Source organism: Phaseolus vulgaris, chromosome 8 (genome assembly GCF_000499845.2).
Source record: "Phaseolus vulgaris cultivar G19833 chromosome 8, P. vulgaris v2.0, whole genome shotgun sequence".
In the NCBI taxonomy this organism is placed as follows: domain Eukaryota; kingdom Viridiplantae; phylum Streptophyta; class Magnoliopsida; order Fabales; family Fabaceae; genus Phaseolus; species Phaseolus vulgaris.
The window spans coordinates 56,876,209-56,890,922 of NC_023752.2; the positions used below are offsets into that span (position 1 = coordinate 56,876,209).

General features: G+C 32.2%; 4 protein-coding genes across 5 annotated transcripts; 2 read left to right on the top strand and 2 right to left on the bottom strand.

Moving 5' to 3' along the window:
• The first annotated feature begins 1,390 nt into the window (after window positions 1-1,390).
• LOC137823957 (uncharacterized) lies at window positions 1,391-4,187 on the top strand. Its single transcript, XM_068629340.1, has 2 exons — window positions 1,391-1,746; window positions 2,090-4,187. The coding sequence occupies exon 2, from the start codon at window positions 2,133-2,135 to the stop codon at window positions 3,810-3,812; it is 1,680 nt and encodes a 559-aa protein (XP_068485441.1). The 5' UTR covers window positions 1,391-1,746; window positions 2,090-2,132; the 3' UTR covers window positions 3,813-4,187.
• Window positions 4,188-5,805: 1,618 nt separating this feature from the next.
• On the bottom strand, window positions 5,806-8,153 carry LOC137823958 (staphylococcal-like nuclease CAN2). Of its 2 annotated transcripts, none has more exons than XM_068629341.1 (9): window positions 7,802-8,153; window positions 7,578-7,633; window positions 7,321-7,435; window positions 7,117-7,227; window positions 6,819-7,006; window positions 6,683-6,739; window positions 6,446-6,605; window positions 6,293-6,361; window positions 5,806-6,208 (listed from the first exon to the last, which is right to left on the bottom strand). In XM_068629341.1, exons 1-9 carry the CDS (start codon window positions 7,952-7,954, stop codon window positions 6,110-6,112), a joined length of 1,008 nt encoding a protein of 335 aa, XP_068485442.1. In that variant the 5' UTR covers window positions 7,955-8,153; the 3' UTR covers window positions 5,806-6,109. The 2 variants fall into 2 exon arrangements, with proteins under 2 accessions (XP_068485442.1, XP_068485443.1); XM_068629342.1 differs by having other exon boundaries at window positions 5,806-6,220.
• A 1,921-nt stretch (window positions 8,154-10,074) lies between these two features.
• Window positions 10,075-11,085, top strand: LOC137826898 (heavy metal-associated isoprenylated plant protein 45-like). The gene is made up of 3 exons (XM_068633056.1): window positions 10,075-10,210; window positions 10,321-10,396; window positions 10,728-11,085. Exons 1-3 carry the CDS (start codon window positions 10,202-10,204, stop codon window positions 10,865-10,867), a joined length of 225 nt encoding a protein of 74 aa, XP_068489157.1. The 5' UTR covers window positions 10,075-10,201; the 3' UTR covers window positions 10,868-11,085.
• A 1,853-nt stretch (window positions 11,086-12,938) lies between these two features.
• LOC137823959 (protein EARLY RESPONSIVE TO DEHYDRATION 15-like) lies at window positions 12,939-14,221 on the bottom strand. The gene is made up of 2 exons (XM_068629344.1): window positions 13,389-14,221; window positions 12,939-13,300 (listed from the first exon to the last, which is right to left on the bottom strand). The coding sequence occupies exons 1-2, from the start codon at window positions 13,603-13,605 to the stop codon at window positions 13,128-13,130; spliced, it is 390 nt and encodes a 129-aa protein (XP_068485445.1). The 5' UTR covers window positions 13,606-14,221; the 3' UTR covers window positions 12,939-13,127.
• Between the last annotated feature and the right edge of the window lie 493 nt (window positions 14,222-14,714).

A 14,714-nucleotide genomic window follows, 5' to 3' on the forward strand; every position in this document is an offset into this window, starting at 1 on the left:
TGAATATGTTGAGGTAGCTAGAGTCTGATCTGTTGATCCACTTTTATTCGATCTGTTGGTCATCATAACGAGATTTTATTGTAGCAATTTATTTGGAAGAATGAAAAATCTTCAGTCTCGGTACTATTTTCAATTAAGCCGTGCCATCTTCATATTCTCATATTTCCATAATTATTGTTTTTACAAATGAACGGTATGATTTAATGAGTAAGGGGAAAACTGAATTTCAAAAAGTCTAAAAATTTTCTCTGCTAATTTTTCAACTCATTAAAAAAGAAACACCTTGATTGTCATTTTTGCCAGTAGTTGCATTCCTACCTAAAGCCTGATTGGTGGAAGACAAGTTAACTAATGATGTCCAAGTTGTTGTGATTGTCAACATGTTAGTTGTATTTTAACTCTTAGGTGCTCACCTCTTCATAAAAATAATTCTATATCATCATCATATACACGAAAACTATAGCTAAATATATTATAATAATAATGATTATTTAATATTCTTTTATGTTTGTGAAGCAGGTAATCAGATATAGACACTGAAATAAACAGCATCGCATTAGCTGTTCCAAGTGATATAATCTTAATCGATAGTTATTTAATTTTTAAATAGCTCACTACATAGAACCGTTGAATCATTTCATGGTCCACTATGCACAATTGATGTCAGCTCAGCTCAGCCGACATAAAAGAAGATATTGACCTTCTAAACAAAACAAGAAAATTTATATTTTATACATCTGCTTAAACAATTATTACTCACATTACTTAATTATACGTTCAAAAAATATAGTATTATTTTTTCGCTGTATTGATGAATCATACGTTAGGAAAAAGGGCAGGAAAAAAGCAACCATCACGTAATCAAGAATGGTAAAGTTTACGAAAAGGAAAAGATTATTTGACAACGAAAAATTAAATAACATCTGCTTGATAATTTATTATACTAATATAATAATATTTTAAATTAAAAATAATTTAAATATTAATTTATTGGATTGTTTCACCAGCTTTGTGAAAAATAAAGATTGAATAAAATGAGTGAACGAAAAAAAAGAGACACGATATTAAATAGAGTATTTGTCACGGTAATGGCTGGTTGGTTCCCTTCTAGAATGATAAGCTTCTAGATAAATTCAATTTTCCTTGGAACGCTCTGTTTGAATTTTGAAAAGTGGAGTAAATTAAGGAAGAAAAAATGGCAACATAAATAAATAAATAAATAAATAAAAAGTAAACCTGTGTTGTTTAAATAAACAGTAGTAAAAAGAAAAAAAAAACTTTTAACTTATTTAAATAAATAATACAAATTTTCCTTATTTTTTGAAAGAAAACTCCTTTTTCTTGAGTATTTTCACTAATGTTGTTATTACTGTCTAAATGACAAAAAAACACATGATATATCGTTGTTTATTATCTCTTTTTGACTCAACCACACAGGATGAATGTTGTCATGGTGGTCGGAAGAAAATATAAATATAATTTTCAATTTCGACCAAACAAATAAATTTTCAATATTTTCAACGTTTACCTCCTTTCACTTCTCAGGGAATTGGCATTCTGCGGTCCGTTTGACCAGATGCTGAGAAACTAACAACTCTTTCGTTCGTTTTACATGCGATTTCTTTGTTTTACGATGTACAGTTTGCACTTTCCAGAGTTTAGATTCATTATTTGCTTGTGAGGTTTATAAAGAATATATCTCTTCCTTGGATTCAAACGCTTTCTTCCTTTTTTGTCACCTTACAGGTACGTTTTTACTTGCTTGCTCTTAACGCCTCATACCTCCAACCTTTGATGTTATTGTTCTTTTTTTTTTTTTTTTCTTTTCTCTTTTCCTAGATGAATCTATTGGTGTTATTTGAATTAGTTTTGTAATCTGTCAGTTGATATTTTTGTTCTAGGGTGTGAATTTTAATTAATTAAAGTGCATAATTATCTGTTTCCTAGGTCATCGTCCCATATATTAAATAAAGTCTGAATTTTTGTCTCTGTGCTAATGAATACCCATGAAATTTGATATGGGTTTGAAAATTTAGCACAAATGCTCTATTCTTATCCTCGCTGATTTTGTTCCTACCATTGATTATAGGGTTCTGATTTTTTGATTGAGAAGGCTCAGGCTTCATATCAGAATGGTTTCAGTTGATAATGGTAAAGATGAAATTGAGGATTCTAATGGAATTAAAGTAAATGACTTTGCTTCCATAGATATTTCAACATCTGGAAGAACACTGGTGGGCAATGAAAACCCTCAGAGGAAGTTCCAGAGCACCTTGAGTTTTATTCCCAATAGGATCAACTTCTTGAAGTTTGGGTCTGCATCTGCCAAATTCAAGCGGCTTGCAACAGAAAAGGACCAGCTTTCACAGGCTGTGCCCTCACCGAGTTCGCTTCGCTTGAGGGAGCGCTTCAGCGGCATGTTTGCTAAGAAACTTGACTGGGGTTCACTCAAGAAGATGTGTGTTGAATGGATTAGGGACCCAATAAACATGGCCCTTTTTGTGTGGATCTTGTGTGTTGCTGTTTCAGGTGCAATTTTGTTCCTTGTCATGACTGGCATGTTGAATGGTGTGCTGCCAAGGAAGTCTCAGAGAAATGCATGGTTTGAAGTGAACAATCAAATACTCAATGCACTGTTTACACTGATGTGTTTGTACCAGCATCCAAAGAGGTGCTACCACCTTGTGCTTCTGTGCAGGTGGAGTCCACAAGATATCTCAAAACTTAGAAAGGTGTATTGCAAGAATGGGACTTATAAGCCCCATGAGTGGGCACACATGATGGTAGTGATCATTCTCCTTAATTTGAATTGTTTTGCTCAATATGCACTTTGTGGTCTAAACTGGGGATATAAAAGATCTGACCGCCCGGCCATAGGAGTTGGAATATGCATATCTTTTGCTATTGGTGCACCTGCAGTCGCTGGTCTGTATGCCATTGTTAGCCCTTTAGGTAAAGATTATAATTCTGAGATGGATGAAGAAGCACTGGTTCAAGATTCTGTTGCTCCGAGGCTAGATCAGCTGAGAGTAAAATCATTTCAGAAGAAATATTCATTTGCATCCAGACAGCAACAGAGGGTTATTGAAAATAGACCACCACAGTGGAGTGGAGGAATACTTGACATTTGGAATGACATTTCGCAAGCATATCTATCACTTTTCTGTACATTTTGTGTCTTTGGTTGGAACATGGAGAGACTTGGCTTTGGAAACATGTATGTTCACATTGCTACATTTATGCTGTTCTGTATGGCTCCCTTCTGGATTTTTACCTTGGCTGCTGTTAATATTGAAAATGACACTGTTAGACAGGCCCTAGTAGCTACTGGGATCATTCTTTGTTTTTTTGGTGCACTTTATGGTGGCTTTTGGAGGATCCAAATGAGAAGAAGGTTCAATCTGCCTTCTTATAACTTTTGTTTTGGCAAACCTTCAGCTTCTGATTGCACACTTTGGCTATGTTGTTGCTGGTGCTCTCTTGCTCAAGAAGTAAGGACGGCAAATAGCTATGACATTGTAGAAGACAAATTATGCAGGAAAGAAGGTTCTTATAGTAGTGACCAACAGCCAATGTCACCTTTGCCTCGTGAAGATGTGGCATCTGGCACAAGTTCTCCTTTGGGTAACAACTCTTCCCCTTCTATGATCAAGCCATCTAGTCCTCTAAGTTCAAGCAGTTTCTTGAAGGAATATCGTAGTCCAGAGAGACCACTATCTACTGTAAAAGAAGAGCCTTCTGAAAGAGGTAAAGATGATCCAATGAACCCACCTACTCCACCATTAATACAAAGGGAATCTCTTGGTCCCTGAAGGTAAAAGGCACTGCTAAACATGGCATTATATGGGATGGTCCGTTAAATTTTGTGCTTAGTATATCCTAATTCATGGTTTTATCCACTCAGTTCTCACAGTGTATATCAGTCTTGAATTTTATTTTAGGAAGTACATTCTAGATGTTGAATTCAATCACATTGTGTAATTAATTGAGTAGATGTCTGCTTGAAACCAAGGTCCTTTTGTTTCTTTTTTGAGGTTTTCTTTACAATTTTCCCCGAAGATGAGATGATTTCAACGACAGAGGAAATGGTTGTAAAGAACATTGTACATTCTTAAATCTTAACGTGCTCCTTCTTGTGAGAGTTAAAATAAATATGGTGTATGCACAACCAGGCCTGGTTTTCCAAATTGTATTTGGCAAATGACTTGTTCACTGCTGTTGAGTTTCCCTGCTTGTACAATTTATGCTTTTACAGCTTGTTCAATCCAAGATATATCCATGAATGCTTCACTGTGATTTTTCTGTGATGTTATCAATCACAACAAGCAGCATCTTTTGTTAAAGGTGGGTTTTATACATTATATTGGAGGGGGGCAGGCACGAGACAGAACAATCTGATTTAAATGTATCATTTTAATAATACAATCAATTTATTTTAGTATTAAAATTGAATATGGTCTCATTTAAAGGGGTTTGAATATATAGATTTTTGGCTTTTTGTTTAATTAGCATTGTAATTATATTGATTATGATTGGTTTGATTTAAATTTGTAGAGAGAAAAACAATAAATTAGTTTTGTTTGGATTACAGAGTGGTCAAGTCAATATGAATGAATGACTATTCAAATTTATGATGTTTCAGTATTAATTAGATTGTAGTAAATATTGTGATATTGTGATTTCATAAGTGCATACTTATAAATACATTAAACTAACATGCTTTTATCAATAAAATAGCATGTTGAAGTGGGTAATAATACCATTAAAATATAAATATTGTGATTTCATATTTTTAATCAAAAATAATAATGGTAAAGTACCACTCTGCTGGCTGTAATCTTAACTACCTTATCTAACTAACCAATATCAATTATCAACAACATTCTTAAACCTTAAATAAAAGAAGAAAAAGTTAGAAAAGGGGCCACTAGAGAAAGAGTTACAAAAATCTGGAAGAATTGAATAAACCTGTACAATACTAACCTCCTTTCTTGAGTGACAAGAAGCAACAAAATCTTTAATGATTTTAATTTCTTTTATAAAGGAATTTGCATTACCCTTGCTTAATGTTTCTGTGAGATGATCTACTAAAAAGATTTTCTTTTTATTATGTTTTGATCTTTAAACTTGATACTAATGCGATTATTCCATATTTCAACAATTACTTATGTGAATTTAGATAAAAACATGGTTGCTACCAAATGATTCTAAGAATCCTAGAAAAACAAAAGTAGGAAATTACCAAATTGCATCACTAACGACACTCAAACTAATTTCACAACATAGTAGCAAATGAACAAGAAAAGGTGATAAAAAAAAATTGTAACACTAAAGATTGAAAGATACCACAAGATCTCTCTTTCTAAGCATGTCATCATATGATATGAAGATGTCTCCATAAGATAAAAAAGCATAGCCCTCTCAAATTTTGTAATTTCACAAATATATACTTTTAAAAGTATGATAATATGATGTTAATATTACAAGTAAATTCATATGTATATGAATATAACTTTGTTCTAAATTGGATTAAATGATTCAATAGAATCTATTCAATAAATTCATTTTTTTATTTTTTATTTTATAATTTATATTACATTGAATTTCTTTAATAGACATGTTTAATAAGTATTCGTTCATGACTAATAATAATATCATGTAATATTTAATATCTGTATATTTTGTTAAGAAAATCTAATTCAGTTGGCTGAGTGAGTTACGTAATTTCTTAACTTCATTTAATTTATATTTACTTACCACTTCACTTTTCAAAATCTTATATTAATAATTAATATTTCACAGAAGTAACATTCAAATCCCACGCGCAAAATAGCCTCATTGTCTCAACCTTTTGTGTACAACACTTGATCAACATTACAATGATTTGTCTGTAAAAAAAAGAAAAAAAACCATGTGCATCAGATTTGTCAATGGTTCAAAGCATTCCATTGAAAAATATATGCAGTTAGTTCACAGTTGTTTTGCTTATACACACAGTTTGTCAAATATGATACATTAATATTGAATGAAGGGCCTTTTGTTTTGAGTTTTTCCCAAGAATTTGCTGACAATGGCACTCTGGTAATTCTGCTGGACTGAATTTGTGTTGTCATGCAGCTTGTCGTCTTTCTCTTCTCCAGTCCCATGGCTTTTCAGGATTGTTTGAAGCCCATAACCCAACACGCTTTGCTCTGGCTTGTTTTTCCCACTAAGATAAGAACTTAAGAAAAATTAGGATACATATAACTTTGAAAAATAATGAAAGAACCATAACATTGGTTAGTAATTTTACTGTTTCTAGTTCCTGCCGTTTGTCATAGGCTGTGTAGTGCCATGCTAAACCCTTCTTCAACATGATTTCCTAATCACAAATGAAAATCAAAATGAGAAACTTAGAAAGTAATGATAAATGTATAGATTGAGAGCAAAACAATGAAATGATTACCTGTACAAAAGTGCCATTACAATAGATATCACCTACACAACGACCATAGCGATCATCTCCATAAACAAGGACCCTCAAAGGCTTTCCTTGAACAATCTTGACCAGTTCAGCTTTAGCTTCCTTTCCGTATGGCATTGCACTTTCTGGTGCATCAATACCCCTGTTTTATTGCTAGAGTTCATTACAGGCTTCCACAACAACTTAACATTCTACCACTAGTGCTTGTTTGGTCATTACCTTAATCGAATTCTATACTTCTTAGCTAGGATTTCCTCGTTTTGAATATGAATCACCCTAAATAACCAAACAATTAGAAGAAAAATATCAAGTGTTGGAAGCATAGACATAAGAAGTTGGGAAACTACAAACCAACCGATATCCTGAATCAATTATCTGTTTGTGAAATGCATCAGCGTCTTCAAAGTTCCTTCGGGCACGTGCTTCTGATCTTCTCACTGCTGCTGTATGAACGTTGCCAGGGACAAATGCTGATTCTCTGGGGTCTGTTGTGCTAACATACACTGTTACGGTATCCCCATCTGCCACTGCTTTTGCATCAACCTAGTCCCATTGCAAATAATGATGAACCATGTCATTTTGTCAAAAACCACATTTTCAGCACAAGTACACATGATTTTATTTTATGGACTGCATAGAAATGTTATTCTTACAGGCAAGGTGTGCATTTCAAATTGAACTCCATCAGGCAAAGTTGACGGGGGTTGAATAGTTCCTTGAACAAGGGTGTGTGGTGGAGGAAGACCATAGAAAGCCAACAATCCCTATAAATTAAGCAACATAAATTTCATCCACAATGAGCTTTGTCTTTTCCAGTGCTCTCATACTTAATTCAAGGTTAGGAAGTTCATGCAAACCTCAACATCTGCTTTTTGGTGTCTTTTCAATGTCCGAATGATAAGTGTAGCTGCTTCTTCAGGTGTCTTAGGAGGGGGTTTTGCCTCTTTCCAAGCATCTACTAACTTTCTATACCTTCAAAAAAATTGTAAGGAACAGAAAGGGCACATATAGTTCAAAGGCAAATTTCTCAATAATCACTAGCAAGAAAATAAAACAAATTAAGTTTTTTATATAAATTAATCAGAATGCTAGTATAAGGACTGTGGTGACATACCAATTAGCCTGGGCCTTCTTAGAAGACACAACATGCTTGCTGAGTCCTTCTGGAACCTAAAAGATTGCAAAAGGGAAAACATGAAGACCTCACAAAATCAGTATACTAAATTAGCTGAAAAGCATAAAAACCTCACAAAGTGAACATGCCAAATTAGCTGAAACACAGAATTAGAGAAAGTGTGAGTTCCTAATTAAAGGATTAAGGGAGCAACATGCATGCACCTGGGAGGTGATGTCAAAGTGAAAGAGATCATGGGCAAGTGCTGATACACCAACGGTGGCAGAGGACACGCCGTGAGGTCCAAGTGAATCAGAATCACCAGCTGCAGTGGGCTTGCAGCAATGCCCGTACAGAAACCTCAGGGCGTTCCCCATGATTGAGTTTGATCAAAGGTTGAAACTTTGAGAAAATGGGGAAAAAATCTAGGGGCGAGAACAAATCAGGAATTGGGATTGGTCCAGAGAAAGTGCACCAAAAGACAGGTGGCGTGCTATGATTGGCTCTTGCCTTGTTTCTTACTTTCTTCTGATTTGATAATGTTGTTGGGAAGGAACTGTGAAGGTGCTCGTCAACGGTTTAACGTAAAACGTTGGTGACGCTTTTGATGGCTAAATTTACCAAACTACTACAATTTTTATTCAAAATATTTTAAAATTTATCTATTAGATTTTTTTTTTGTCAGTGATAATTTAAAATACGGTTTGGTTGTCATCAAAGACTCTTTTTGAGACTTCCTAATATCAATGACTAAAGTTGTTTTTTTATACTAATATGAATATGAATATAAATATAGTAATATGTAAAATTTTTAAAATGTAAATGAAGACGAATTTATATATTATATAATTATAAAATTATATAAATTGATAATAAAAATTTATATATATAAATGATTAAAAAAAGATATTTTTATGATTGTTGAATTTTTTTTTTTTTAATCATAATAAAAATTTATATAATAAATTTGAATTTTTAACTATATATTTTTTTTTAATTATGTTAGAGTTATACTAAAATTATTAAAAATTTAACAATTTTTTTAAATTAAACGGATACATATGAATATGAATATCGATATCTATAACTCTAATGCAAAAAGAGAGTGACCATTTAACATTTAATAGTGTCCTTTCACAATTTATTTAAGGAAAAGTGGTGATAGTTGGTAGGAAAAGGTTTGAAAATAATAATTGTTGGTACTTTACTGATAGAAAGGGAAAACGACAAAGCAAGGTTATCATTTCAAATGAAAAGGAAAATGTGCTGTGAAAGACTTGATTTTAATTTTCCATCTATTTTTTGTAGTGTACTTAATTATATTTGTGTTAATGGTTATTTTGTTGTCTTTATTTTATATATTAACAAATGTTTTACTTTTTCACATAATTATGTATAATTTTTATTATTATAATATAGTTTCTTTATTTTTTTATTTTCTTATTATTGTTAACTAGACCCAACATTATTCAAGCATAATATTTTAATAAACACTTTTCAAATCTTGAAATGTGATAATTTCTTTTTGAAGTGTATGCTTGGGTGTTTAAATTGTAGACTTGATTTTGGATTTATTAGATATATTTGAATAAGTATATAAGGCTTCGTTTATTTTCACTGTTTACTATGAATGAAAGATGTGAGAAAAAAAAAGACATAAATATATTATTTTGTTGTCTTGGTACATATATAGAGATGAAAGAAGTAAAAATACACATTAATCAATAAGGACTCAATAAGGATTCGTATTAGTAGTAATTTTTTCACCTATTTTTTTATTCTCATATTATTAATCGAAATATATATCTTCACTTTTCATTTTTTTTTTTTCCTTCCATTTTCCACCCGTTCTATCCAAAGAAATGAAATAAAATTTTTGTTATATATGAAAAAAACTCATGCGAAACCAACATACATAATCACGAATTAACTGAAGAAAATAAACAATACAAGATTTATCGTGATTCGTCGTCAACTGTAACCTATATTTACACGGACAACTATTAGATTTTCATTCTATCATCTTGCACACACAATGATTAAGCTCACTCACTAAACATGGTGCCTAGTCAGTCCAATCCAATTGGTCTTGGCTTCATTCCCAACAATCTCCCAATTGAAGTCACAGAACAATGTTCACCTACGTTTCAAATGTGTACTATGATTAACCTCACTCACTGAACATGGTGTCTAGTCAACCTAATCTAATTGGTCTTGACTTCGTACCGAATAGTACCGAACAATACAAGTTGACAAATGAAAGCTGCAGAAATTAATAGTTGCTTGCTGCATTCCTCTTCCATCTCTGTTCACTTGTTTTTTGCCAAACCCAACAGGGAGATTGTGGTTGCCAACCCTATCGAATGAGTGGAAGCCAGTAATTCCCAAATCAACAATTTGGAATAAAGTTTGATGCACCTTTCATTCACACAAAGTGAAGGATTCCATCTTTCAAATGCAGAACCAGATTCTTCACTGCATGCTTTTTCATATAAATATGGATGCAACTCATCACACTCTGTTTAACATAAACACCCTACCCTTTTTCTTTCTTCTACCTTCTCTAGGCTTCTAACATCAGAAACTTTAATTTTTTGTCATTTTTCCACTCACAGATAATTAGAATGGCGAATGTAAGAAACTTACTACTTGCCTATTTCATTCTTTTGCTTTCAGCTATATATGGCACAGCAATGAAACTCATTTAACTTTCTTGTTTTGTGTCATCGTTTTGTGTCATCAGGTGGTGGAAGTGAAGGTTGGTTTACACTGTGACGAGTGTATCAAAAAAATTCTTAAGGCCATCAAGAAGATTGAAGGTAAGTAACTCATTTCCAAAGGTCACAATGATATAACTAGATATACCATGTTTTGTTTTTTTACTTAATAAGAAAGAACTTAAGTAAAAAAAGTTACTTAAGCCTTCAAATTAAGTTAAATCCTATTAAATAAACTGTCATAAGATAAAATTTACTTTCACTGATTTATTAATTTATAAGATAAAGTTTACTGTCACTATGTATAACTATCAGGTTTACATAGGTCTAATCAAGGTTTTGTCGCATACTTGATGTGTGAAGAGACTTCACAGTTCAGTTTTTCTGTGAAGATCCCTTGGTTACCATGAATAATTTGTGTGTGGCCTTGCAGATATTGAGACGTATAACGTGGACAAACAGTTGAACAAGGTCATCGTTACAGGTGATGTTACAACGGAAGAAGTTATTAGGGTTCTTCAGAAGATTGGCAAGAATGCAACCCCATGGGAAAATACTCAACCCAATTGCTGAATTCAAGTTTTCTTTTCCTCAAGAAACATCTAAATTAAGGAGATAAATTATAGTGTACACGAGTGAAGTTAAATTCTATCAGATATGTAGAGTTTGAAGAGGTATAGTTATAGTTCCATTTCAATTTTGTAATGCTTAACCTTTACCTCAGAACAGAAACACCTGATAGAGAGACATCAAATGAAGGAAGGGATCAATAAAAACAATTATTCTAGTTATTTGTATACAGTCTGATTGTTTAACATTGTTTACAGTGACAAAAAGGGAGTAATATAACTTGTCATAGCAATAGTAAGAGTAACCGTGATTGTTGTTGCTGTGTTTGTCTCATGATGTAACACACATCTCTATTAAATATACAAATGATGTTTAAGTATCAACCAAAACCAAGAAATGAAGGAGTGTAGATGAAAACCAGCAGTGTATTAAAGCATATGCAAGATTGCAGATGAATTCATGATACAACTTACAAGTACAAGCAAAACATTGATGAGATGTTATAACAGCTGCAGTTATCTACTTTATACATAACTTTAAAATTGGGAGGTTCAATTGAAAATTAGCTTAGCATATTGATGGTCATGAAAATAATCTGGCAAAGTTGACAAAGCATTTTATGCTGGAAAACCAAAAACTCAGAGATAAATGGTGGAAGTCACAGATGGTGCTTTTAAAGAAAACAGGGTAATGGATGTTGGATAAAAATGAGTAGTCCTATTGGGATATTTAAGTCCACTTTTTCAAAGCACTTGTTGTTCTTAGTTAGTCAAAATTATATATTTGGTCAGATGTGTAATAATTTGTTACAATTTTATATTTGTGTTATACATTTTAATTTTTTTGATAAAAAGGTTTAGTTAAAAATTTGTTCTAAAAAAATTATCAATTATTATTTTGAAAATAAAGATGAAAAAGGAAATGATGTTCATCCAAACATGTTTTGAAGCTATATTTAGATTGTCATTTGCAGGTGTTTAAACTTATATTGAAAATAGGTTGGAAGAAACATTGTCTTTATTACTTATGGATTAAAAGTAATTTTTGAAAATTATGCACTCAACCAAAAGTTTGAAAACTCACTCCTGAGATTCCAAAAGTTCATTAAAGCCCAAGGACACATTGACCAAGAAATGCTTTTCCAAACATAAACTAATACGTCAATTTAATTCATAAAATTATGAATATCAATTAATTTTAATCAAGATATTATCAAGTTGCAGCAGTGAAAACAAAAATAACTTATATTAAACAATTTTTAACCTGAAGTTTCTTTTTCTTTAATTCCAAAGATTAATTTAATTAGTACTCGTAATTTTAAGAATTATTTTGGTGTATTGCTTTTTATAAACTCATCAAGTTGGTAAGTGACCAATTTCTACTAATTGCTAAGAATTATTTTATAGTTTAAATGTGTTATATTTTCACCTTTATTTCAAAATAATAAATGAATAGATACGAATTGATAATAAAAAATAGTTTTCACCAAACAATTAAAAATTTTAATTGTATAAAAAGTAACAAATATAAACTAATATACCACTTGCAAAGAAGCTTCCTTTGTTGCAATGCATATGAATTGCATTATCTAAATATCATTTCTTTGACCAAAAAGCCAAAGAGGGTATTGTGTCTTACTCTGAGTTACCTCTTTTACCTACAAATCTACGATCAGTTGTTGACCCACATCACTATGTAACTCATCGTCTTCTAAAATATTATATAAAAAAACTTAATATATACTTTTTGGTTCACTTATTAGTATGTTCTTAATCATGCCTTTTATTTATTCAAAATTGCCATAAACATTCCAAAATGACGTGTAATTGACTTGATACTTCCATACACACTTTTTAACTTTTTAAAATAATTAAGTAAAGAACAAAAGAAAAATTAAAATGAAGTTGAAAAATATCTTCTAACATTCTTATAAACATGAAATTCATATGTTAATTAGTCACACCCTGATAAATCATAATACTATCTTGTTATCTCCTTTCTCAATGATAATTTGGTTAAAACAAGAAAAAAAAATCCAGTTATAAAGCTTAAGATCTGGAAAATAGATGCATGATTGACAATTGTAACTGTGAAAGAAACTAAATTTATCTTATAGAAACATTACAACAACATGAAAATGAAAATGGAGAATGTAAAGAAATTTCTAAAGCCACGAGACTGAAACTTTTATGTATGTACATAAACAGTGGTGGTGGGCCTAGCTGATCTATGTACATGAACAGCGGTGATGGGCCTAGCTGATCTACCTGGGCTGGTGAATAGCCCGAGGACTAACTTTGGGCTTGACGAACTTTGGGGCCTTTTCAACATACCTAGGCGCTTCGGCCCAACCTCCTCCAGAGCTTCGCCATTTGAGCACCCCCAAAGACACCACCTCTTTTCCTTCTTCCCCTTCGTTCTCTTCTTCTTCTTCTTCTGTATCCATTAATATTAAACAATTAATTAATTGAAAACATAAATATAAAAAAAAAAAATTAACGAAAAATGGGAAGTAGAAAGTTACCCAGATCTAAGTCGAAGTCGAAATCAAAAAGCTCGTTCTGGTACTGGGGATCTTGGAAGCACTCGCGGAGCCAGTAGTCGCGGAACCACGCGGAGGAACGAACCAAATTCCACCATTCGTCGGAGAAATCCTCCACCGTCCGATAGGCGAGCGGCACGAACATTGGAGCGTTGGGATTCAATCTGGAGGAGGTGGATGAAGGAGAGATCACTTCCATTGCAAACAAACAGGATAAGGATAACAGAGACCACTGAAGAAAAATAGATAATAGGTGTCAAAGTTTGTGCTTATCCACTCGGAGGTGGGTGGGTATTTATAGCGAGTGTGGGAGCCAAAACGACGTCGACTTGGGTGTTGGGAGCATTGCACACGTGACACGCGTGAGCCTCCACTTCGAACACGGTTTTTGGATCAGCCACTGTTTTGAGATATTTTTATCACATGTATGGTTCACTTCATGGGTCATGATGATGGATGGCATCCTCATTCTCATTGTATTCATCATACATAGATACATTGGAGACAAGGTTACACACTTACACGTCATTTTTTGTCTGTCCTCATCTTCTTGGAGTGCTAATTGTACAACTAGGTTTGGATCTACTTTATTAACTGCTGCATTTTAATTAATTATATAGTCATTACATCCTTAATTGTTGCTAATTATTAAGTTCTAATTTTAATTTTATGTCATCTATACATACTAATTATCTTTAACAGGTGATTATTTAATTATGTTAATTTCTTCAAAGGGTGTATGGTTATTTGAGAAAATAATTAAATGTAGAAGTTGTACGATAAATCTCTGTGAGAAAGAAAACTTTTACAAGATATTATTTTAGGGCATAATTTAATTTTTTAAAAAAATTGGTTAAACTTATTTACTGGCAATATTGGTAAAATGTGTTGTGTTATTTAAAATTACTATTATTATTATTTTCAAGAAACCCTAATTAACATATTAGTTAGAACGAGTTGATAGTGGATATTTCACCGGACTAAACCTGTGCAAGGTTGAAATGATTCAAAAAATTAGAAGTAAAAATATGTTATGCAATATAATATATATTATCTTTGTAAATTTTAAAGGTTAATTAAAAAACGAATAGAACCATTATATTGTGTCCTATTTTTAAAATTAAAATTAACCTTGTAAGTAAGTTGTGTTTAGATTTGAGTTGTGTCATACATTAATGCTAGTTATAATTAATCTGGAAGGAATTTAATAAAGACTTACCCCAAAAAAAACGAAAGTCTAATATAATATGTAGAGAGGAAACGCGTTTTTCTATAGGAAGAAAATTAGGAAGTAAAGAAGGTATAAAG

Coding starts and splice junctions, on each gene's coding strand:
- LOC137823957 (XM_068629340.1), top strand. CDS start 2,133: ATGGTTTCAGTTGATAATGGTAAAGATGAAATTGAGGATTCTAATGGA.
- LOC137823958 (XM_068629341.1), bottom strand. CDS start 7,954: ATGGGGAACGCCCTGAGGTTTCTGTACGGGCATTGCTGCAAGCCCACT. Junction 7,634..7,801: donor ACTTTGACATCACCTCCCAG/GTGCATGCATGT, acceptor GCAATCTTTTAG/GTTCCAGAAGGACTCAGCAA. Junction 6,606..6,682: donor AAGTATAGAATTCGATTAAG/GTAATGACCAAA, acceptor GCAATAAAACAG/GGGTATTGATGCACCAGAAA.
- LOC137826898 (XM_068633056.1), top strand. Junction 10,397..10,727: donor GGCCATCAAGAAGATTGAAG/GTAAGTAACTCA, acceptor GTGGCCTTGCAG/ATATTGAGACGTATAACGTG.
- LOC137823959 (XM_068629344.1), bottom strand. CDS start 13,605: ATGGAAGTGATCTCTCCTTCATCCACCTCCTCCAGATTGAATCCCAAC. Junction 13,301..13,388: donor CGACTTCGACTTAGATCTGG/GTAACTTTCTAC, acceptor TAATGGATACAG/AAGAAGAAGAAGAAGAGAAC.